Below are 25,045 nucleotides of genomic sequence, written 5' to 3' on the forward strand. Positions count from 1 at the left end.
GTGTTTGGGAGGCACGGCGGCAAGCATTCTTCCTCTGCGAGCACCTGGCTCTGACTGGGACTCCCTCCCCACCCCTGCCCCCAGGTCAGAGACTCGCACACTCGAGCTTGGGCCTTTGTCCTTGCGGGGAGCCACAGAAAGTCACCTTGTTAGAAAATGTTTTAATTTTTCAACATCGACATGGGATGAGGGTTTTTCTGATTTATACCTTGTGTTTAGCTGCCTTTTTTTATTTGTCAAGCTGGAAATGAAATTATGTTCTTATATGCTTAAAGCTGGATTTGATCTTTGTTTAAATGCCAAAAATGTACTTTAAAAACCCGAGTTGCTTGGAATGCCATAAACTTGCCCAGTTTCCTGTGTGTATGTAGTCCTGTTCATGTGTGTTTAGGACACGTGCTTTCTGAGCCCGTTTGCCCTGACTCCCTGGCTTGCCGTCTGATCCTTTTGTAGGTTTTCATCTAAGAACTTTAAGATAAGTTTAACTTTAAAACATGATTACCTTTAAAGCTTTCTCTGTACAACCTTAAGTGCTTGTGAAAAAAAAATCGCAGTTGGCTGCTTTCGACTTAGTGGACATTCAGGGCTTGGTAAGTCAACTCTGAGAGATCTCCTGCTCTAGAAATCTAGATGGGCAGAGGACCATTTTGTGTTGTTTCCTAGCTAACAGTCTGATTATACTGTATGTGCTAATACAACTGATCTTTTTTTGGTTATAGATTGTCTTAATGGTAGGTCCAATAAAAAAAGAGGAAAAAAGAAAGGATTAAATAATTTAAATTTGCAAATGTAACCCGTTTTTCTTCCCTATTTCCTTTTTGTGTCTCTTTCGTGTATTCCCTCCCCCAGCAGACATAACTTCTGCTGGGTAAGAAGGAAAAGTCCAAGAATGGTGGGGTCAGTGTTTATCTCCAGGGACGCCCAGCCCAGCTTGTTTGTCCAGGGCCGGGGCACGGAGGGCAGTTGCCTGTGGGCTGATTAAGGGGGAACAGGTCTGCCTGTGGAGCCCGGGAAGGAAAAAATGAAATCAGAAGGCAAGAATTTCCTCCTCCTCTTTGATGGAGGCCAGGCCTGGTTCTGTAGCCCGGAAGCTTGCCTCCCCGGGATGGGGAAGCGCCGTTTCTGGGTTAGCATGACGGGGCTGCTGAAAGTGGGTGGACAAGTGGCACAGAAAAGACCTGGGGCCCCTGTACTTTTTGGTGCACGAGTCACATGTGTTTCCCCCTTTTTGGACACAATGTAAAACCTTATTGTTGCTTGTTGCTCAGCAGAGAGGGTGCCGTGGTGCTCTTTGGTGTATGCCTGTGACTTTTTGCGTCTCCAGCAAAGTTGGGGAGACCCGTTGTCTGGAAGCATGGTCTTCTGCAGTGTGTGACCTAGGCACCCTGTCTGGGTCCAGTAGGCCACCCTGCTGGCTTAGACGCTCATCCTCCCTCTGACCTGCAGCCTTGCATAATGACATTTTGAAACTGAAGTGACGTCGGTGTTGGTGCTGCCAAATGCACCGCTGACCCTTCCTGTAGCCTCTCAGGCTCTGGCAGTGTGTGTGTCAACGTGTCACATGGCAGGTAGGACGACTGGAACCAGTCAGCTGCCCTGAAGCTGCCTCGCCTCTCCTCGCCCCTCCCAGTCCAGCTGGTAGCAGGATAATTCAAAACGCGGGAGGACTGGAAATGTTTGCCTGCGCCTGCTCTGGAATCTTTAGTGTTGAGTCCCAGCACTGTTGTGTGTATATGCACACAACTGAAACGTGCCTTTACGTCAGCTCACCCCTGTGACTTCATCTGGATCCCCCTAAAGACAAGTCCCACCAGTGAGGGTCACCTGCTGCCACTGTCCACTGTGACTCAAAAGTGGCTCACTTGGACAAGGTAGAACTGCCTTATGTGTTTCCAAACTGTCACTGCAGGAGTAGAAAATCTCCGAGGAGCAGCTGCTGGTTTCGAACTACTGACCTTGTGGCTAACAGCCCGCAGTGTAACCACTGGGCCACCAGGGTTCCTTGTGGTTGTTTATTTTGTGACTTTCTTGCCAAAGTAGCTTGTGAAAATCACTTTATGATTCTAAAAGTTACCACTAGATGGAGAACTTTAAAAACATCATTTATGTTCATCTCAAAACTCTTGATTTTGGTGGTGTGGTTTTTTCCCAGTCTTGTAACTTCATTATCGTGACTTTTGGGAATGTAAAATGAATTCCTGTAAGTCGTTAATTCCTCTTTGATTTTGAGTTGGTGGTGGTTGACAGACACCCCGGTTCTTCCGTAGCTAGAGATGGAGAAGTTTCCGTTCATGGGAAGCTGGACAGTAGTTCCAAATGAGTATGTTGGGAGAACTTGACAGTACTGGATGACATCTGTTTCCTGGAACTTTTGGACGATGCTGGAGTCTGTTTTGTTAGTCACAAATAACCATAACAACAACCCCCCCCCCAACCCAAACTACAATACCGACTCATTGCAACCCCCTGTAGGTTTCTGAGACTATCTTTATGGGAGTAGAAAGCCCAGTCTTTCTCCCTCAGACCTGCTGATGGTTTCGAGCCGTCATCCATTCGGATTGTAACTGGCACACCACCAGGGTTCCCTGGTCATGAATAGTGCAGTGTTGGCCGAGTAATAGTAAGTACTCTGCCTATTGTGGTTAGACCAACTCATTTGCCTCTGGATTGGTGGTTGGGGTGGGGAGTTGGGGTGGCGTGCAAGGAGAGGGCAACAGCTAAAACTGTTCCTGTCAGGTGACATGCACCACTGATGAGGATTTTTGGGGTGAGGCCTATACTACTCTGTTTGTAAAGTGTAAGGGAACATTTGAGATACAGCTGCCTCTTCCCTCCCTGGAGTTGCAGATCTTTGAAATGCTCTTTTGTGCTGAGATTTGAAGTCCTGCCCCTGCCATGTTGGGGGTGGAGTGGGGATTCAGAAAGTTTGTGGGGAAAAAATCCCATTATCTTTTCATTTGATTTTTCCACGGACTTTTCAAACCCCTGTGTTTTTCCCCGGTCTGTGCACACCTCACCCATCTCCCGGAGGAAAAGTGGCTGTTCAGGGCATGGGCTGGGCCACCCTGTGTGGGCAAGAGGAGTCCTCTGGCATTGAAATGCTTCTAGTAAAAAGTGGCTTTCTTTTGGTTGTTTTTTAGGCAAACACAACTTTGAGTCAGGTGAGAACCTGTCGTTTGTTTGCATTGCAGGGGAAGGAGCGCCGGACTTGATTGAAATCCTGAAACGGTGTGCTAGACATCTAGTCGATCCCCATGAGTTGGCCTTGGGCCCTCAGGCGATCTTACAGCTGTGGGCCTGGGTGGCCGGGGGTGGGAGGAGGGCACTGTGTGTGGATCCTCTCCTTGAGAGCACCTGCCATGGGAACAAGTCGGGTGGGGTCTACTACTTATCCCAGGGGCTGCCTGGACACATTGCAGGAGTCCTGGGTGACGTTTTTAGCTCTGACCTTGTCCCTACCAGTCACACTTGTGCTCTTGGAGCCTCTGGTCTTGGTCAAGACAAGCTGAGCAGACAACCCCAGGTTTGGGCTTTGTGGCCCTTCAGCCCCGCCCGCCCGCGTGGCTCTGTTCCCGCACGGTGGTGGTGCTCTCCTGTTAGGAATCCGAGCGGCCCACCCTCACCTGTCAGAGCAGTGGCTCTCAACCTGGGATCGCGACCTCTTTTGGGGGGTCGAACAACCCTTTCACGGGTTGCCTAAGACCATATTTCTGATGGTTTGGGGAGCTGAGACACCGCTCCTCTGTCTCCGGGCGGGTCCGCTCCCATGCAGATGCGCCCACGTACGGGGTCACCACCGCGTGAGGAACTGTGTGAAAGGGTCTCGGCACGAGGAAAGTGGAGCTCCACGGTTCGAGGAATGTAGTGAAGAGAGAATCCCACCTACCACACGCAGGTCTTTAACGGACACTTAGAATAAGCGCTGATGGCCCTTTTGTTGAACTAGGCAACCGAGGGCAGGCCCTCTGCGGGGCCCACTTCTCTGTTGGGAAGGAAACGGGCTCTAGCTGTTTGGGCGGGTGGGTGGATGGTCAGTGGTCTGGCCTGTGGAGGCCCGGGCACCCTGCCTGCTCAGAGCAGCCTCAGGGACGGGCCAGGCCAGCCTTTTCTGTCCTCTCCTGGCAATGCCCACAGCTGCTGATTTTCTGATCCGCTGACTGAATGTTCTGGTGGACACTTTAATTTTGGTTCAGGTCATCTTTGGACTGGGGGGTGGGGGTGTTTTTGAGCAACTCCTGTTTATACTGCCTCGTGACATCACAGATGGCTTTGCATTCCTGATGTCGAGTTTGTGAGGATCAGTGATTTTCATCTGGGGGCATTTGAAAACCAGGCCGTGGCCATCAGAACGGTGGGATTGAAGAGACACTGGGCCCAGGCAGCGGGGTGGCTGCATTCAGATTGGCACGAGGGTCTGGGGCGGGAGGGGGATGTCACCTTGGAGCCAGTCAGAAAGTGACTCAGGTGGTGGTTTAGGGGGACCAGGAGGGACCCTTTGACGTGCAGAGAGAATGAGGATCTGAAGGGCAGCCGGATGCCCACTTCATGCCCTTTTATTCGCTCCAGTCCATGTTCTCCGGGGAGCAGTGCTTCCAGAGCTTCCCAGCTTGGCCTCTTGCAGGTTCCCAGGGGCCTAGAGAGAGAGTCTGAGGCATTGGTGAGGCCAGAACTTTCTGGGAACAGGAGCCAAAGGGATGCCTCTGGAAGCCACATTCAAGTTCAGGGGGGCCCCCTTTGGCCCCAGGAGAGCCCTTCCTGAGCTCACGACTCGGCTACCAGCATCCCCAGGTGGAGAGCGGGCAGTAGCCAGCACTTGGGAGTCCATCTCCAGCTCCACGTGTCTTTTGAGTGCTTGGCTCTCCCAGCCCCTAGCTTGTCCGCGTAACCTGGGCAGAGTCGGCGGATGGCTCTGCTGGGCCATTGGCAACGACACGCTCTTCCCCGTGGGCCTTGACGCACGTCTCCACGGCCTCGAGCACAATGCGGAGTCTCCGGTCCAGGGCGAGGAGGTGGGGCTCTGTGAGGACTGGGCTGAGCTGGTCGTCCAGCAGGGACTCGCGCATCACATCACTGAGCCGGTAGTCCGCCTGCGCCAGCAGCTGCAGGTGCAAAAGCGTTTTCCTCTTTATTCTGTAAGAACAAGGTCAGGAGAACCCGATGAGCGGAAGTCAAGCCACTGGGGAAGTTGGAGAAGTTCCGAGAGCCTTCTCCCCCATGTCTTCTCCAGCACATGGTAATGGAAACCTAGCAAGTGACCGAAAGGTGATGTGGCCCTTCGCCCAATTGCCTTTTGGTCAAGGGTCTGTTGTGAAGCTGCTCATGCCTCTCCCCGGAGTCATAGACACTGCCAGCCTCCCAACTTGTTTCTCACCAACTTTCTGAGGTGGCCCTGTGGGGTGAAATAGAGGGGTGAAGGTGGCCGGGGACCCACCCTAACGTTAGGAGCTGGGTGTGATGTGGTCTTGGGCGTGGACTCATCCACTTGCCCGCCTCTTGTCAGAAGGAGCTGTCTGGGAGGCCGAGGGGGAAGTGCGTGCGGCCTAGGACGTTGATGAGGGCTATTTACACTCTGCGTTTTCCAGCAGGGAAAGACTGAGGTGGTGCCCCTCGGCGTGAATCCCATATTTACAACTAGTTCTGGACGCTGCAGCTGAGTGGGCGGACGGTTTCCCAAGCCTGGCGGAAACACCAGGGGAGGGTGGGGTGGGGGTCTGTAGGTTCACCGTTCCCTAGAGAGAGGATGGCCGAGGGAAGGCCTCAGTGCTTCCTTTCCGTCGGATAGGCGCTTATGGGCCTTTAATCAGGGTTTGGCTTAGCTGGTGATGAGCTCGCATCCGTGAGCTGCTCCCAGGCCTGGGGGACGGGGACGGGCTCTGACTAGTGACATCAAAGACTGCCCCCTCTGCCAAAGCAAGGGATTTCTCTGAATGGGTTCACGAAGAAAGCTGGGGAGTTGAAAGGTTTAAAAGATTAGTCTTTAAAAAAAAAAGAAAAGATTAGAATCTTAATTCATCTTGCAGCAGGGTGGAAATGTCGGGGATGCTGTGTGGGAGTGGGGAGAATTCGGTAGCTGTATTATTATGGGATGAGGTCGTTCACGCCATGTTCTCGGCCCACCCATCACCTAGACCAGGGGTGGGGAGTGCTGGGCCCAAGGGCTATGTAAGGCTTGAGAAATCAATACCAGCTCACATCACTGCCTCACCAATGAGCAGCACTTCCAGCCTTCACATTAGGGGTGAATTCACGTTAGGGGTGAGTTAATGAAAGGCTGGGGCAGTTTGGCCTGGGAATGACGTCAAACACCCAAATGGCCCTTGGCAGAAGAAAGGTTCCCCTCCACCACCCACCCCCGCCCCAGACCAATGGGAGTCTGAGGACCTTCAGGCCTTGGTGGAGACACTGTTGGGTGGCCGTGGCGGAGGACTTACATGCAGCACTGGGAGAGGGGTGAAAGGATGGAGAGCTCGTCTCGAGAGTGCCGTCCGAACCTAGGGGGAGGAGAAGGGTGCTTGGGCAAGCTGCCTCTCCAGCCCTCCTCTCACACAGCTTGATGTGCAAACCCGCTGCTGTGGAGTGAATCCCACCCAGCCAGAGTGGAACCGCCCCCACTGGGTGTCAAGCTGTCCGCTTGACTGCAACAGACTGCCTCTTCTTGCAGACGGCTGACCCTGCCGTTGGAAACTGTGCTGAACCACTGCGCCACTAGGGTCCTCCAAATGTGTTCAAAGCAGGCAACTCCTTTGGTTGGTCGGTCATTCATGGACTAAGCATTCACTCACGCATTCACTCAGCCATTCCTCCACTTCAGCGGGCCACCCATTGAAGAAAGCCAGGCTCCCTGCCCCGGGAGCGGACCGGTACAGCGCCAGAGAACCTGAGTGGGCGTCACCGGGACATTTCAGTGGTCTGGGAGGGCGGGCAGTGGGGGTGTGGGGAGGAGCACGTCGGGAGAGGGAAAGGAAGAAGCAAGGAGGCAGTGAGCACAGCAGTGGGGGCCCCTCCTTGGGCTGGCCGAGGGGAGTGCGGACCCAGGCGGGGACACGTACCCTCTGGCATTGTCGAGATGAATGAGGAACCCGTCGTCCCCAAACTTGGTGAACATCTCATAGTGGTGGCGGTCCATGTTCCCTGTAATCAAGGGGTGAAACTGGTGCCAGAGCTAACCTCGGACAGGTGGGGGGAGGTGCGTGGAGGTGGGGTTCTTCATCTGTTGGGCCTGTGGCCTCCCCACCGCTCCCAGTGGAGTGTGCCCCACTTCCTGCCTGCCTATGGGGTCAGGTGGGGAGCCATTTGGTCCAGCCTGAGGCCCGCATGGACCTGGAGGCGGGGTTTTGTGCCCTTTCATGGGTGATGGCTTTGAGGACTGTGGCCCTTGGTCGCTCTGGGCACGTGGGAAGTACAGGGTTAGCCAGCCCCCCGCCCCCCCCCCCCCCCCAAACGGACCCACCTATCAGGAAGTCGAAGATGGCCATGTCGATGATGCTGAGGAGCCGGCTGCCGCTGCTGTACGGGAAAACCTGTTTCACAGTGTCACAGTAAAGAGGGTTGACCTCCCACCTGCGGGAGAGAAGACGTCCTGGGGCTGGGAAAGCCAAGCTGGCAAGGGCTTGGGGTCTGCCCTGCAGCTCCTCTCCCAGCCTGGGCGGGGCTGGTGACAGCTGCTTGGGCAGTAGCTGGGCACACCTGGGAAGACCCTGGGTGCTGAGAGAAGGTTCAGCGTTCTCGGCCTGCTGGGGATGGTGAGATGGGCAGGCTGGGAAGGATGGTCACTGTGCTCACTCACTAAGCCGCCTGGCTCCTGGCCTGCAGTGTGCTAAGCCACTCTTCATCCCCAGAACCTGCCTTCATTTCTCTCTGCTTGACATGCCCCCACGCCCCCCACACCTCTGGAGGGCGCTTAGTCTCTGCACATCCCTTAGCTGGGACATGCCTGTTCTTCCCATGACTTCCCTCTCTTAAGTCAGGGCGGATAGAACAACATACTGACCCAGTCAACTGTGGGCCGGAGACCGTGTCAGTGATAGGGACATGGCTAGGGATCAGGTGCGACCTCACAGGCTGGCCTAGTTGGGTGAGCCAGGTGCCCCACCCCTGGGTTCCAGAGTTATACTATGGTCAGGATGTGGCTGGCTCTCCGGCCGTCTGATTCACTGTGGCCCACCAGACCAGGGAGGTTCGTGAAGAGAGAGGCTGTGCCTATCATCTGCATCTCCAAGCGCCTAGTGCCGGGCACACAGTAGGCGCTTAATAACCGAAAATCAACCGAGGGGGAGGGAATAGGCCAGCTGGGCCCAGGGTCAGTTTGAGCTAAGGCGGAGGGGATTGAGGCAGTTTTTGTGGTTCAAGTGCCAGGTTAGCCACAGGCCCTTGGGGCAGCGACAGGTCCCCCGGAGCACTGGACAGCAGGCCCGAGGGCTGGGTGTTGTAGCCAGGGGGCTGACTCACTCTTCCTTTCCTGCCAGCGAGTAGGAACGGATCCAGGGGTTGGGCACCGACAGCCTGGGGGCCAGGTTGAGGGACGGCAGGAAGGTGGACAGCGAGCCCTCCAGCAGATGGGGGTTGCCACAGACGGCGTACTCGGTCTTGCACATGTATGGACACTTGGCGAAGAAGCACACGTTGCTGGCTAGAGGGCGGGAGGGCAGAGGACCGGGGAGGGCAAAGGGAAGAGGAGAAGGAGACAGTGCTTTTTCGACACAGGGACTAGTGAGTACCACCATGCCGAGCATCCTGGGATTGGTTTTCAACTGTCTCAGCATAGAGCAAGCTTGGGCCCATCCTCCCGGAGTCCCCGCTGGGTGATGAGGATGTTCTGTTACCTTGGCGGTGCCATCTAATTCCAGGGAGGCTGGCGTTGCAGGTTCAAAGCCCACACGAGCTAGTTAGCAGCTCGCACAAAACCCTTCCCCATACTGGTTCATCTGCTATGATGCTCAGGTGGGAGTGAATGATAACCGGACATACCCATGGCCCACGCTGAGTTCCACCAATGGGCCAGGCGCCCATGCGCATGTGCCCCCCAGAGCATGGCCCTGGTCGGTCCTCTACCTGGAGAGACGAAGAAGACGCTCTGCAGGATTTCATTCTTTGTGACCTCCAGGATCTCCTTGCTGACATTCACCAGCCTCCCCACCGTCGGCGGCACCCGCCGGAAGTCCAGGATCCTGGGGGAGAGGGGGCAGTGCTCAGGTCGGTGGGGGGGGGGGGGGAGGCTCCTGGACCAGGGTGCATCTCCCATCGGCTGGTGTCTGAGCCAGATCAGCAGGGGGCTCAGCAGTGTGGGACTGAGGGTCCAGGGTGACCCCAGGTCTAAAGGGGTGGGAGAAGGGGGCAGAATCCTTATGCTGCCTCCCTAGTAATCCCACTATCCCCCACCCCCTGCCCCTGTGCTCTCTGAGCGCTGTTCCCACTTTCCTGGGCCAACGTGCCACAGAGCCTGTGGGAGAGTGGGTTGGTCAAAAAGCCCCTCCCACTCCTGGGTGGAGGCTGAGAAATGGCTGTATTTTCCTTTCTGCTTGGCTACTGGTGGTCCCCCCTGTTTCCTCTCCACTCCCACACACAGAGTGGCCGAGTATCAGATGTGGAGTAGCAGCTCCTGGGCAGACAGACTGGCTGGGAAACTGAGGAGCTGGCTTTCCCTGCTTCAAGTCATACTCAAGACTGCAGATGACTGGAGTGAGCCCACTCTTCCCATGTCTAGTGCAGGACATGGGAGCAGAGGGCAGGGCCAGCCCAAGGCGGCAAGGGGAATAGGATTGGCAGAGCTAGTTTTTGCATGTTACCCCCTTCGTGGCATTCAAAGACCTTGCCCTCAAGGCGCAGGGTTGGGTGGGACATAGTAAGTTTGAAGGCCCCATCACCTAGGCACCTGGAAGATAACGAGCGGGAGCAGTGCACCCTCCCTGAACTGCAGGCCCTCTAGCGCCCCGTCCTGGGACTGGCCCTCCCTTGCCCTCAGCAGCATCCCCAGGGGACCAGACCAAGCAGCTACCTGTCCAGGTGGAAGGCGGCAATCTCGGCATTGTGCCTCTGGAAGTCGATGAAGTAGAAGAAGTCTTCAGGTGTCTCCTCGTCTCGCTGCTGTCTGGAAGGAAGGCAGGGATCACGTCCTGGACTCGGGCCTCACAGCTTGGCCACAGAGCAAGGGGCATACGCCTGAGGTCTGCGTGCACACAGATGGCGGGCCCCCTTGCCACTCAGCTCCACTGGGCGAAATAGGAGGAGCCTGGCTTCTTGCCATATAGCTTTCTAGGGGCCAGCAGAGAACTGCCCCTGTGGGTTTCCAAGACTGTCGCTCTACTGGAGTAGAAAGCCAAACTTGCATTAGCAGCACCAGGCATAACCACTAGTCCCCCAAGACTTCCCCAGAATCACAGTAGCAACAACAACAGAGTACACTCCGAAAAACAAAGCCCAGGGCCATCAAGTCGACTATCGCTCATGGGCACCTCTCTGACGGGTCACGTTGTACCGTAGCAGTGTCCAGGCTCTCCTCTTGGTGGAAGCAGATCACGAGGGCCCCAGTCAGAGAGAGAACTGGGGTTTGTGAAGAAGAGAGCACATTCTGGGCTTTTGGGTGACTGGGAGGGGACAGATACACAGGATGTCAGCCGGGTGGGGCAGAGGGAGGGAAGTCTCTAATCGGCCTGCCTGAGGGTGTGTGTTGGGAAAGAGCTTTCTAACCAGCAAGGCCCTAAGTTGCTGCTTCTGGCCTCTAGAAAGACTGCCCAGAGGCGACGCACCCTGGTTCTTCCAATCATTTCATGAGCCACCGTGCAAGGGTTGTGGAAGCCACTGAAATGTACATAAAGGTGATTGGGGGGAAAGCAGGAAATCAACAGCCCCAGGCCCTGACAGGGAGCCTGGTGGCAGAGTGAGTGACACAGGGCTGCCCACTGCAAGTCAGCAGTTCGCACACACCAGTCACTCCATGGGAGCAAAATGAAGATGTCTGTGCTCGGAAAGCTCTGTAGTCTCGGAAGCCCACAGGGCAGTTCTCTCTGTTACAGGGTTGTCAGGAGTCGGAATTGCCTCGATGGCAGTGAGTTAGATTTGGCTTTGGAGCCATTGAACATCAATGCCAGGAAACACCAGGTCACCCAGGGAGCCAGCGTGGATAGTACTTGCCAGAGGCAGTGCTAGTGGTTGTTGGGTGCCGCCGAGTCAGTTCAGCCTCACAGCGACCCTCTGCACAACAGAACCCAACACGGCCCAGTCCGGCACAGTTTGAGCCCATTGTTGCAGCCACTGTGTCAATCCATCCGGTCGAAGATTTTCCTCCTTTTCACTGCCCTGCTTCTTTCCCAAGCATGATGTCCGTCTCCAGGGACTGGTCTGTCCTGCCAATATGTCCAAAGTACATAAGACGAAGTCTCGCCGTCCTTGCCTCTAAGACGCATTCTGGCTGTACTTCTTCCCAGCAAGACGTGTTTGCTCTTTTGGCAGCCCGTGGTCCTTTCAATATTCTTCACCGGAACCCCCATTCAAATGCATAGATTCTTCCTCGGTCTTCCTTATTCGAAGTCCAACTTTCACGTGCCGATGAGGCAATTGAAAAGACCATAGCTTGGGTCAGGGGCACCTTAGTCCTCGATGCTACATCTCTGCTTCTCAATACTTTATCCCCAGAAGTATGGGGTTCTGTTTTCAAAGGTGCCCTGTATTTTAACAGGATAGCCTTTCTTGCTCAGTTATTAGCATCACCCACCCAAGGCTTAAGCCTCAGTGGTCCGCCAGAAGAACTGACGAACCCATCTTGGAAGAAGTACAACCAGAAAGCTCCTTAGAAGCCAAGATGGTGAGTCTCCATCTCACGTCCTTTGGCCAGGGCATCGGGGGAGCAGCCCGGGAGACTGGCAACATGCTTGAGGGCAAAGCTCCAGCAAAGAAGGGGCAGCATGAGATGGAGCGCCAACCGTGGCTGCTGCAACGGGCTCAAACGAAGCAGCGACTCAGAGCATGGGGCAGGACGAGGCAGTGTTTTGCTGTTGGACATGAGGGAGGCCTCTCACAGTTGGCAGGAAGTCAATGGTACTCAACAACAACAAAGCCCAGTTCCCTGGGAAGCACAAGCAGTTTGCCCTGGGCTATGAGCCTAAGGGTGGATGGTTCAAAGCCACCCAGCGGTGCTGCAAAAGCCAGGTCTGTCAGTCTGCTTCCCTGAAAAAAACCACAGCGGTGAAAGTCCAACGGAGCAGTTCCCTTTGCTCAGACATGAGGTCACTGTGCTCTGGGTTTGGGGGTAACTGGCTCAGCGGGGCTCTGGGTTTGGGGGTAACTGGCTCATTGGGGCTCTGGGTTTGGGGGTAACTGGCTCAGCGGGGCTCTGGGTTTGGGGGTAACTGGCTTAGAGCACGGAATGGGCAAGTGGCAGAGAGGAAGGCAGCCACTTACCTCATGGGTTTGAACATGGCCTTCCCGAAGTCCGAGAACCGCAGCACCAGCTTCAGGTGGACCCCACTGGGCTTCACAACTGGGAAGGGGGCCACAGGGGGTGTTAGTGGCGCTCCTGGGTGCAAACTCAGGGTGATGACCCTTTGTTAATTCGAGAAGCCCAGCTAATGTCCCCCCTCATAGCATCTTTAATGGAGCCCTGAAGAGTGGGTGTTCGTCTCTGGGGAGCGGGTGTCGGAGAGCCCCAGAGCAGAGCAGTTTTCTGCAGAAAGCTGCTTGTCACAAACACCACAGCACCAGTCCCTCCCTCTTTGAACCCCACCTGTTCCTCCATCCTCCTAGATCCAGTTTCCGATGGATCTGGCTCGCTCCGGATTTCAGACAGTAAGGTGGGCTGGGGCTGAGGCAGCCGGGGTGCCTGTGTGTGACCTGCACTGAGAGCTGCCTCCTGAAATGGGGTCCTGCTCGCCCCCTGCTCTTCTGGCCCTGCTGTGAGCCCCACGAGGTGGGGAAACGGTCTCCCTCACCTTGGTGTTCTATACAATGGCCAATGGCTGGTGCTTCACCCACCCATGGGAGCCCCTGGGGGAGGAGAAGGCCCACCCCGAAGAAAGTGACTCAGAAGAAAGGCCTGGTGACCCATCTCTGAAATATCAGCTGCTGAAAAACCTCGGGGAGTAGAGCCTTTCTCTGACCTCCACGGGGTCACCTAGTGGCAACAGCTTTAACCTGAGAAGAGCGAAGCCCAGCTCCCGCATGTCACATCACAGGTAGACATTCCTGACGTGAGTCAGACACACGGTGGGCCCAGTGGGCGCAAGGATACACATGGCCGGTGGTGACTACGCAGGGACTGGGAGCCTGGGCCTGAGCCGGCTACTCCTGCACTGGGCAGGTCATTGTGCAGACTCATTTGTACTGGGCTGCCAGGCCCTGTAATCTGTGAGGGACCTGCCCGCTCCCGTTCCTGTCCTCATCTGCCCCAGTGGGCCTCCGCTTGGCTGCATCAGAATCCCCAGGCCTCGCTGGTACCCAATTCAGTCACCCTGCAGGTACAAGTTCCCCAAGCCCAAGTCCCCCAAACCCACTGCCATTGAGTCATGCCAACTCCTAGCCACACCAGAGAGGGTTTGGGGATGGTCACTTTATGGGAGCAGATAGCCTCATCTTTCTCCCATGGACGGGCTGGTGGCTTTGAATTGCTGACCTTGTGGTGCGCAGCCCAACGCCTTATCTGCCATGCCACTGGGCTCCTTACTTAAAGCCCCTAAGTGAGCCTCGTAAGTAGCCAGTGTCTCGAACCACTGCCCTGAACAGTTGCTTCTTATGTTACAGACTGAGGGTTTGGCTGAAGGGCCTACTCTGTGCGGGCAATCCGAGGTGGGGGGCCTGACTCTTTCTGATAAGCTCCTGCTAGGCAGGTGGGCTGGGCTGGGCCGTGGCCCAGGTAGGTCTTCCTCCTTGTGGGTGGGCAGGCGGGTGGGCAGCAAGGTCGAGTTCCTGGGGAGACCACCCTACCCTGAGGGGATGCTGGGCTGTGCACATAGCGGACAGCTTTTAGGGGCTGTTGACCGTGAGGGGCTGGGGCCAGCGGGGGAGCCACTTACTCTGGGTGCAGTCACACGCCCCAAGCAAAGCTTTCTCGTCCTGACTGTAATCTGTGAAGGAGAAGAGGGGACATGCGAGCATCGTCACCCTCAGCCTCGGTGCCCGGAGAGCCGCCGCCCGGGGGCCTGGGCTCACTGGGCAGACCCAGGCAGGGGAGGCAGCCACGTGGCCAGGACCCTCGCCCACACAAGAGGGGTCGCCTGGAACATCAGACTGAAACAAAACTCAAACTCCCCGCTATCAGGTTGGTGTTGACTCAAAGCGACCCTCCAGGACAGGGTAGAACTGCCCCTCAGGGTTTCCGAGACTCTGAGCAGTTCCCAACCTGGGGGTCACGACCCCTCGACCCTTTGACAGGGGTCGCCTAAGACCATATTTCTACAGGCCTCAGGAATCGAGACAGGGCTCCTCGATCCATCTCCAGGCGGGTCTGCCCACATCCAGATCAGCCCACACACGGGGGTCCCCACCGCATGAGGAACTATATTAGGAAGGTTGAGAACCACTGCCATAACTGTACAGGGGAGTAGAGAGCTTCCAGCAAGTTCATTCTGACCCCCAGTGACCCTATAGGACCCTATAGGACAAAGTAGGTCAGTCCCCGTAGGCTTATGAGCCTGTCATTACGGGAGCATACAGCCTCATCTTTTTCTCTCAGAGCAGCTCGTGAGTTTGAACTGCGGACCTTTGGGAGTGGGGGCAACTTGTGATCCATTACGCCACCAGGGCTCCTTTCCTACCCCAAAGAAAACAGTAAACCCCGAGCTGCCCCTGAGAAAACTCCGTCTCATGGTGACCCCTCCTGTCCTGCTAACGTCTTGGCTGGTGGATACCAGAGGCACCTTGGAAGAAAGGCCTGGCAATCTCATGCCAAAGGATCTTCCCTGGAGCCCCACGGAGCACAGTTCTGCCCCAACACTCACAGGGTCACCGGGCCCAAAGGAGGCGCTCCGTAAAAGGTGTGCATAGCACACCTCCCTGCGGGGTTGGGAGGAGGTTTCCCTTTGTGAGGTCTCTTTCAAGATGCACAGGTTCGGTGACTATGTTCTTTGAATCACTAATTCAACTATGTGGGGCTGGGTGGGGGGCGTACCCAGCCGGCCTGACCCCAGGACCTCACCGGCGCTGATGGTGGGAAAGTGCCGCATGTCGTGCAGGAGGCGGCTGACGACAGGGCTGGACCGCGGGTACAGCCCATGGCGGTTGATGCCCAGGTGGAACTGGACCCAGCTGGCGTCCAGTCGGAGCTGCAGTGGGTGCTCCAGGGTGGTGAGGTTCAGCTGCTCGCTGTACATCTTGTGTCGCCTGAAAGAGCAGGAAGCGTGTTCTGATCAGAGGGAGAAAAAAACCATGTGGACCTGCCTGCCAGAGCGCCTGGGTTCACAGTGCCTTGTGCGCACCAGGCCTGGCACCCCCTGTCGCCCCAGGGGGTGCCCTTGTCTGCTGATGGAGAGGCTGGGGTTTGATCTCATCCAGAAGTAACGTGGAAGAAAGGCCTGGCGATTGACTCCTGAAGAACCAGCCATGGAAAACTCTGCAGACACAGCATTTGCTCGGTGAGTCTTCTAGCGCTACTGTTCTTCCTCTTGTCCAATCTGCCCCTTTCTACTTCCTGGGCTTGGACCGTGGTGCACAGGGGTCCCCTTCTCTAACGTCACCCACTGCTATTGAGCTGATTCTGACTTGTCATAGCCCCACGGGGTAGAGTAGACTTGCTCCCTAGGGCTTCCAGGACTGTCAATCTTTACCTCATCTTTCTCCCTTGGGATAGCTGGGGTGGGAAGGCAGGGGTGGGGGGAGAGTTGACAAGCTGGAGGGCTCAAACCACAGTGAGCACTTTATCCACTGTGCCAGTGGGGCCCCCCTTTCTCATTTTAACCCCCAACTCACTGCCATCGAGTCAATGGGGACTCATAGCAACCTTATAAGACAGAGCAGAACTGTCCCTGTGGGGTTTTGAGACTGTCAGTCTTTAAGGAAACACATGGCCTCATCTTTTCCCCACAGAGCACCTGGGGGTTTCAAACTGCTCACCTTGTGGGCAGCAGCCTGAAGGTACCCACTCGCCACCAGGGATCCCCTTTCTCCTCTAAGAAATTTAAAATATCTGAAGTTGATAGGTCCATCTTTAGGTGAAGTTTCCACACACCTCTCCAACTCCCCTTCCTCACTCGGCGTTAGATCCGGTCACAGTCCTGGTGGGCCTTCCGTACCTCTTATTTCTGGTGCCCAGAATGGAATGGAAGTTCCAGACGCGATGCCCATCACCGAGGCAAACCGGACCCTTGTCATCCTCACCGCACCCCTCACTCTAGAGGTTTCCCTGCTACAAACGCAGCCCAAGATGGGTCAGCAGCCGTCTTGGGGAAGCTACATAGCACAGACCGGGGAAGATTTCGTGACAGAATTCTAGTCCCCAAAACTCCACGCTTTCTCCCCCAGAATCTATGACTGGTGGCATCGCCCCATGGCGGTGTTGCCTCACGTGTCAGAGTTGAACTTGGGGCTGATGGCTGCCTTCCTTTCATAGTCCCGCTCAGCACTCCAGGGGACGAAGTCAGCCTGCCCCCACAGGGCCTCCTCAGTTAAAATCTTTCCGGGAGCAGTCTTCCACTGGGTGAGTTCCTCCAATGGGTTAGTTCCACAAGCCAAGTGCATCACCGCTCAGCCACCAGAGCTCCTGAAGTTCCTTAAGGGGATCATCCAGCTGGCCCTGGTCAAATCACCCGAGGCCTTAAAAGCACAGCATTTTCTCTGGCTGGCAACTGAAGTCAGAGACGTCTATGAGACGCGCAAGAGAACTCGGCTGCACTCCTGCTGGCTGCCAGGATGCAGGGGGCCCCATGTGCCAAGGGCAGAGAACCAGCAGAGAGCTGACAGCATCCCCAGCCCTGAGCCAGCAGGGGTGTGCTGCCAGGTGCTGTCCAGCGGACTCCGACTCTGCGGCTCACTACAACAGAATGAGACACTGTCCAGTCCTGCGCCGGCCTCACAGTCATTGCTCTGCTGTGGCCTGTTGTTGCAGCCATTGCGTTAATCTAGCTCCTTTCACTCACCCTCGACATCCCTCTCTGGGACCTGGCCCCTCCTGATCACATAGTCTGAAGATTCTGAGAAAGTCTCGACATTTTCCTCGATTCTTAAAACACTTGGGCTACAGGGAACTGAATTCTCCCAGTAACAAGAGTGAACTTGAAAATGGACCTGGGCTCCCATTGAGCGTGTATTCAGCCTCGTAATGGCCCTGACCTGGATGGAGCCATGTAGGTGGCTGGCTTGTAGAATCAAGCATGCAGAACCACCATGACGAGAGGTGGCACAGATAAAAAGCAACCAGCAGCCAGGCAGGCAAGCACACATGAGTGATGGGGAATGGTGGGGGGCAGTGTATCAAACTGCAGAACACATTCGGCATTTAAAGGGTAACAGCAGGTACTAAGTTTCAACTGACAGAAGCCACGTCCCATTGAGGTCTATTCAACCATTCATCTATCCATCCATCCATCTTCCACCCATCCACTTACCTATCCATCCATCCATCCATCCATCCATCCATCCATCTATCCATCCATCCATCCATCCACCCATCCACTTACCCATCCATCCATCCATCCATCCATCCATCCATCCATCCATCCATCCATCCACCCATCTACCCATCCATCCATCCATCCATCCATCTAGCTGATATTGTCTGCTGGACATGGGAGTAGAGCTACATACAAAACAAATAATTAAGATAGTTCGATGCATGAAATCCAAGACAGATAAGCCCTTCAGAAATAGTAACAGGAGTATTGATTCCCTGAAGCGGGGAGGGAGAAGGAGGGATGTGATTAGCAATGATGGCTGTATAACCCCACTCGAGGGGAACAAATCACAGAATGGTAGGTGGATGGATACATTGGATGGTGTAAGATATGGCATATATATATAATATATAATATAATACCATAATAAGGGTTCCTGGGGGATAGAGTGGGATAAAGGGGAGCTGATATCAAATAGTTTAAAAAGAAAATGTTTTGAAACCGATTATGACAGCAACTGTACAATTATGCTTGATCTAATGGCATTGTGGATTGTTATAATATCTGTAAGAGCTCCCAATAAAATGATGAATAAAACAATTAAAATTAAAAACAAAACAAATTCTTTGTCCCAGTGGAACTTAAATTTTCCTGGGAAATTATTTTAGTTTTAGGCAAAGCTAGAAATCTGAGTTTTGAGGAGAATGTAGGGACTTTCTTTAAAAAACAAAAACCTAATTCTTAAAAGCGTGTGAGCAGCCAACTTAAGGCACAATTAGTACTCTCCCCTCAGCCTGGATCCGAGAAGGGTAAGGAGCATCAAAGACGCACGGAAACAATTAGCGAAAGGGGCGAATGGGCCATGTGACCCCGAGCGTCTATGACCGAGACCAGAACCAGATGGGGCTCTGAGGCCACTGCCGACTGCTCGGAAAGAAGTCACAGCCAGAGCCCTGGACAGAGAGCCCAAGTCAAAGCCACCGAGACCAGGCTGACTGGCCTGATAGCCACTCACGGAGCCTCGCAGACTCCCACCCTCAGACACCTTTCAAGTCTGGGACTGAACTCAACCCCATGGCTCAAATGACGGACAGGCCTGTCACCCATCCCTTAGAACCATCAAATGAGCAGCGTTTGCCAGGGGACAAAGCCCAGAAGGCAGGAAAGGACATGAACGGAGACAGAGGGAGGAGGTGGGAAGAGTGCTGTTACATTGTGAGGACTGCGACCAATGTCACAAAGCCAATGTGTGCGTACTGTTGAGTGGGAGACCCATCCAAGCAGCATGCTTTTACACGGATCACACGCACATGCACGTGAGCGCACACGCAAACTGACTTCAAACCCAAATAATAAATTGCTTAAAAAATTCCGGTGTGAGATAAATAATAATAAACTTTAGCAGCTAGCTGGTATTCTCTGCCCTCTGATGTTAAAACTAAACCCAGGTTTTGCTCAGCTTTTAGATTTAGCTATGGAGACCCTAATCGCTGTCACCATACTGGATCAAAAATCCAAAAATTGGGGTTTTGATCCATACATCCATCCATCCACCCACCCACCCATCCACCCATCCACCCATCATCCATCCACCCACCCTACCTATCCATCCATCCATCCACCACCCACCCACCCATCATCCATCCACCCACCCTATCCATCCACCCACCCTATCCATCCACCCACCCTATCCATCCATCCATCCATCCATCCATCCATCCATCCATCCATCCACCCACCCACCCACCCCATCCATCCATCCACCCGTCCCTCCATCCATCTACCCACCCATCCCTCCATCCACCCACCCACCCACTCACTCACTCACCCATCCATCCACCCACCCCTCCCATCCATCCATCCATCCATCCATCCACCCACCCACCCTGTCCATCCACCCACCCCATCCATCCATTCACCCATCCATCCATCCATCCACCCATCTGTCTGTCCATCCATCCACTCACCCACCCATGCACTCATTGGGCCAGCGAAGGTGAGACACCATCCCCCAGCTCCGTCCTATGCGGGCACGGTGAATTCTGCTTATTCTGCTCTTGCAGAGTCAGGGTCCAAACCTTCCTTGGTCCAGGGCAGGAGAGGAGAAATGGGTTTCAGGTATCCCAACGTCCTTGTGGATTAGGCATCAGGCTGCTAACCTCAAGTTCGGCAGTTCAAACCCACCAGCTGCTCTTTGGGAGACTGATGAAGATGTCTGCTCCTGGAGATTTACAGGTTTGGAAATGTGACTGAGGCATTGTGGGAACTCCTGCTTCCCACCTTATAGACGCGTAGGCAGGCCTGGGCTTGGGACCCAGCCTGGGGAGTCGGCTAGTGGTGGGAAGCTGGCACCGGGCATCTAGGTTCCCCCTGGGCAGGCTTTTAATTTGATCCTGGGGTGTGGGGAGATCAGAGCATCTGGAAGGTGCCAAAGTGCCCTCTTTCCTCAGCGCGTGGAGGATGGAGTCGCTGGGTGCGGCCAGGTGCTGGGTGTGCCCCAGAGTTGGAGGGAGACAGCTGTGAGTCAGAGGCCTCAGGAGGATGGAGAGGCTCAGAGACTGAGCCTTAGTTCTCGAGTGCGGCTGAGACAGGAATGCCACAAGGGGCTGGCTTTAACCAGTAGAAATTCATTTTCTCACCGTTACAGAGACTGGAAGCCTGGCGCCAGGGCAGGGCTCTCAGGGAAGGCTGTCTCTTTCTGTGAGCCCTAGAGGCAGGTCCTAGTCTCTTTGAAGCCTCTTCCGTGGCCATCTTCATGTGGCTTGGCCTCTCTCTTCCCCCAGCTCAGCTTGCTTAACTTGCTCTTTCATATCTCAAAGGAGATTGATTTAAGACGTCCCAAACCCACTGCCCTCGAATCCATTCCAACTCACAGCAACCCTTTCTAGGGGTCCTGAGACTCAGTCTTTATGGGAGCAGACAGTTACCTCTTTCTCTTACACGACCCTGCACTAATACTGTTACATTAACCCAACAAAGACGGCCCAGTCCCAAATATGATTGTGACCACGGGGATAGGGATAAGGGTGAAAGCATATTAGTTTTCAGGGACACAATTCAATCCCTACTAGGTAGACTCCCACCCCTCTAGCCACTCCCAAAGGGCTTGGGGCCTGGAGACCCTTCCTTGGTGCAGCCTCCTATGTCTTGAGGTCATCAAAGGAACAGGGCTGACCCCCCTGGGTGGACTGCAGGGCATAGATGCCTGCCTCTATTTGCAGGGTCCTTGTGCGCTGGAAGGTGCCTGGTGGCATCGTGGATTCAGCACTGGGCTGTTAACCACATGGAGAGGCTTTCAACTCCTGTGGTTACAGTCTCTGAAACACACAGGGCCAATGCTACCCTGTCCTATGGAGTTTCTATGAGTCAGAATTACGAGCTGGTGTTTTAGTTTTATTTTGTGTGTTGGGGGTGGGTGGGTTGGAGGTGAACCTTTTGGGAATGACTGTGGGACCAGATCATGCAAATGCATTGTGTTGTTACCTTCCCTTCAGCCAGTTCTGAGCCCTGATTCCAAAGAATGCCGCCCAGTCCCAAGCCATTCCATCATCTGCCGTGGACCGGGCTGCCGGGACCCATCTGACTTTTGCTAGCTGATTTTTGGAGGTCAATTGCAATTGCCAGACCTTCCCTCCTGGTCCATCTTCCTCCGGAGCTCCGCCGAGGCCAGCTGAAGCATCATAGCCATGTGCGAAGCTCCCCTGACAGATGGCGGCCAGAGCTCTCATTCGGAAGGACCACTGCCTTATCCGCAGACCCAGATCCACCCGTGCCCTCTACCTGGCTGTGCAAATGGAGGAGCCGGGTCAGTAGCAGCAGAGGAAGCGGAGCGCCCCGGCTGTTCTCCCAAAAGGAAGAGGCAATTCTCAGTTCCTAAGGCCAGTTCTCCACCTGCAAGACTCCAGCATCTTTCACTTGTCCCTACCCCCACATCATTTCTAACACCTGTGGCTTCCCTTATCCTGTCGCTAACACTGGCTGTGCTTTCAGGCAACCCTCTCACCCCTTACCTAAATCCTGGGACATCTGCTTCACCAACACCCATGTCTATTCTTTACATTGCTGTCTCCCCCCGCCCCCCATCACTGGCCAACCAACAGTCCAAAGCACAGCTGCAGCCTCGTGCTTGCTATGAAATCCCTCCATTGGTTTTTATTTAAAACAGATTTGTGGACATATAATTCACGTACCATACACCAGCTAGTGAGACCCAAAGATGACAATGACAAAACCCAAATATGGTGAAAAGTATCAGAGCTAGAATTATGAACATCCAATTTATAGAAGGGGGAGGACAGCGGGAACCCCAAACCCATCTTTGGAGTATTTAGTTGAACCGAGCCACTGGCAGACTCGCTCTGGCCAAAGGCAAGAGTCCCAAACAGCCCTACACGCAGGTGGAGACCATTGTAACCGTGATGCTGCTGCATAGACCTCTACACTTGGCCAGTTGACCTCCCCATAGACACGTCCTGAATGTGTTCTGGGGGCCGGTATTTCTTAGATCAGTGATTCTAACCTTCTTAATGCCATGACCCTTTCATACAGTTCCTAATGTTGTAGTGACCCTCCAATCATAAAATTATTTTCGTTGCCACTTCATAACTGTCATTTTGCTACTCTTATGAATCAGGCGACCCCTGTGAAAGGGTTGTTTGACCCCCCAGTGGGGTTGTGACCCACAGGTTGAAAACAGCTGTCTTAGATGTTTCATGACAGAAACGAATTCTCTGCCTTCTTGAATGTTGATGGGGGTCCTTGGCCTCTGGCCTATTATTTGTATTTTTGTCTTTATACTAAGGTGATCTTATCTTTACCATCTCAGTGCGATTTGGTTTTCATTGTGTTCTGTAGGGCTTCCCAGCTGTGACACGCAGGAGGAGCGGATGTGGATGTACAACGGTAATAACTGATATAAGGCGGTACAGGGAATGTCGGGGAGGGGGGTGGGTGGTAGGGTGGGGAAGGGGAGTTGGGAGTCAATAATGAAGGGGGCAGAAGAAGGGAGCCGTGGAGCTGATCATGAATGCACAGCTCCTTTTGGGGGCAAATCAACCACTGGGGGAAGGATGCTCTAGGATGGATGTAAAGGTGATTGTGTAACTCCTTAATGTGTGTGAATGATTGAACGATTGAATTCTATGATACGTAAGTTATGCATCAATGGAACAAAAAAGATTTAACTAAAAAACCACTTCAATGGTTTAAATATATTGAAGCGTTGTGCAATCAATTTTAGAACATTTTCCTCATTCTTATATCCATTATTAGCTCCCTGTTTTCCCCCACCCCCCTGCCATCACCTTAAGAAACTATGCATCTGTTTACGGTCTCTATAGATTTACCTATCTTGGGTTTTACATGAAGAACATAGAAAAACTCCACCAACACAACAAAATGAAATTCAGAAAAACCACAGTCCAGAAGAAAGCAGAAAACAATAAAAATGAGAACAAGTTAAAAGTGGGTCAAAAGGGGGAAACGGGTATGCTGTTACATGATAGTCTAACTACACCTGCAGTGACCCACTTTCCAATGCACTCTGTCTGAGGACAAGACTATTCCTGTCCCTGGTCACTGGACCGAGGGAATGCCATGGAGTCTTCCTCCATCTGTGAGGGGTTTGCAAATGGATTTTGGGCTTTCACGGTCATGCATAGCTTTCTGCACATGGAGTGCTCAGAATTTAGCCGTCAGTAGAATCCCCCTTCTCATCATGGATTTTATTATTAATAGTCCTTTGCTCATTCGGGCTGGTGAGCTTCTTCCATTCGGACTTAACTGACACTCACCTGAGTGGCTGCTTGTTTTAATACAAGCTTTTAAGACACAGATGCTATTCTTTTGGTAGCCAGGCATCATCTGATTTCTTCATCACACTGTACTTCAGCACCTGTACCGTCAATGATCACTTCCTGAGGGCCAGTGTTGAGCAGGGCCATGTCATAAGAATGAATTGTTCTTGGTTTACGGCTTATGGTTGTGCTCAAAATCCATGTGTTTATCTAAGGTTTATATATGTTTCTGGTCAACATTGGAGGCAGCATGATCAGTTTCTTGAGAAATACTATAAATAACCTGCATGGGACAATTGGTAAGTCTAATCATAATATCATTAATCAAGTCATCCATTGGGTTTTATTGCCCATTAAATCCAGCCCAATTATTATTTTTAAAACAATTTTATTGGGGGCTCTTACATCTCTTCTCACAATGCATATATCAAAGGTGTCAAGCACATTTGGACATATGTTGCCATCATTTTCAAAACATTTTCTTTCTATCTTGAGTCCTTGGTGTCAGCTCATTCCCCTCCACTCCCCACCCATGAATCCATGATAACTTATAAATTATTTTTTTTCATGTCTTACACTGAACGCTGTCTCCCTTCACCCACTTTTCTGTTGTTCGTCCCCCCCCCCCCGGGGATGTTATGTGTCAATCAATCATTGTGATCAGTTCCACCTTTTTCCCCCCACCTTCGCCGCCACCTCCTCCTCCTGGTATCACTACTCTCATTATTGGTCCTGAGCAGTTTATCTGTCCTGGATTCCCTGTGTTATGAGCTCGTATCTGTATCCGTGTACATGCTCTGATCTAGCCGGATTTGTAAGGTAGAATTGGGTTCATGATAATGGGGTGGAGTGGGGAGGAAGCATTAAAGAACTAGAGGACAGTTCAATGTTTCATCAACTCAGGTCTTTAGCCATCCCCAGGGAAAAGCTCAAGAACCAAGTTCGGTGCTCTCTAGCTGATTCCAGCTCCCAGGGACCCACCCGTGGGTCACAGAGCAGAACTGTGCCGATGGGTTCTGGAAAGATTGCCAGGCCTTTTGCCCACAGCACACTGCTTGGTGGATTTGAACCACCACGTTTATATTAGTTGTTGTGTGGATACCATTTACACAACCCCTTGAAATCTCTCTTGCCCCCTTTACTCCTATGGCACGCCTACCTCAGTCTTCTGTGGAATGTCTCCTTATTTTCCCCGTTGCCTTGTGCTGTTGCTTGTCCTTGTCCTTGACCTCTCTGGCACCGCAGAAAGTTCTCTGGGGCAGATTGGGTACATTAACCCTGACCCACTCCAGATGTAGGATTTTCTACGCTATTTCCCCTGCTGGGAGCATTCCTTCCTCCCCTTTGCTTAAAGTCCCCGGTGGTGCAAATGGTCTGTTCTTGGCTATTACCCCCAAGGTTGGTGGTTCGAATCCACTCAGAGGTACGGCGAAAGAAAAGTCTGGCGATCTGCAAGATTACAGCTGAGAAAACCCTGTAGTGTGCAGTTCTGCTCTAAGGCACACGGGGGCACCAGCACTCAGAATGGACGGAAGGCAATGGGTCTGTTTTGCTTTGGTTTGGGTTTTGCCTGGTTAAATCCTTGGTACCCCCACCCCCACCGCGCCTCCACCAGCCTCAAGCGTCAACTTTATGAAAACCATTCCCTGCATTTTTTCTGGGAAGATATTTAACGGCAGTGGCTGTTAAACCACACCAGGGAGCAGGCTTCCCGAA

At 53.5% G+C, this 25,045-nt stretch overlaps 1 protein-coding gene across 1 annotated transcript in view; it reads right to left on the reverse strand.

Annotated features, from left to right (window-relative positions):
• Positions 1-4,535: 4,535 nt before the first annotated feature.
• FAM20A (FAM20A golgi associated secretory pathway pseudokinase) overlaps positions 4,536-25,045 on the reverse strand; it is a 53,411-nt gene continuing 32,901 nt past the window's right edge. The window contains exons 2-11 of the mRNA XM_075562145.1: positions 15,125-15,309; positions 14,004-14,054; positions 12,397-12,475; positions 9,995-10,087; positions 9,052-9,167; positions 8,449-8,629; positions 7,451-7,560; positions 7,050-7,131; positions 6,432-6,491; positions 4,536-5,130 (exon numbers count right to left, since the gene is read on the reverse strand). Coding sequence (XP_075418260.1) covers positions 4,869-5,130; positions 6,432-6,491; positions 7,050-7,131; positions 7,451-7,560; positions 8,449-8,629; positions 9,052-9,167; positions 9,995-10,087; positions 12,397-12,475; positions 14,004-14,054; positions 15,125-15,309 — 1,219 coding nt within the window. The 3' untranslated portion in view covers positions 4,536-4,868. The remainder of the gene's footprint in view (positions 5,131-6,431; positions 6,492-7,049; positions 7,132-7,450; positions 7,561-8,448; positions 8,630-9,051; positions 9,168-9,994; positions 10,088-12,396; positions 12,476-14,003; positions 14,055-15,124; positions 15,310-25,045) is intronic.

Source organism: Tenrec ecaudatus, chromosome 10, assembly GCF_050624435.1.
Source record: "Tenrec ecaudatus isolate mTenEca1 chromosome 10, mTenEca1.hap1, whole genome shotgun sequence".
In the NCBI taxonomy this organism is placed as follows: domain Eukaryota; kingdom Metazoa; phylum Chordata; class Mammalia; order Afrosoricida; family Tenrecidae; genus Tenrec; species Tenrec ecaudatus.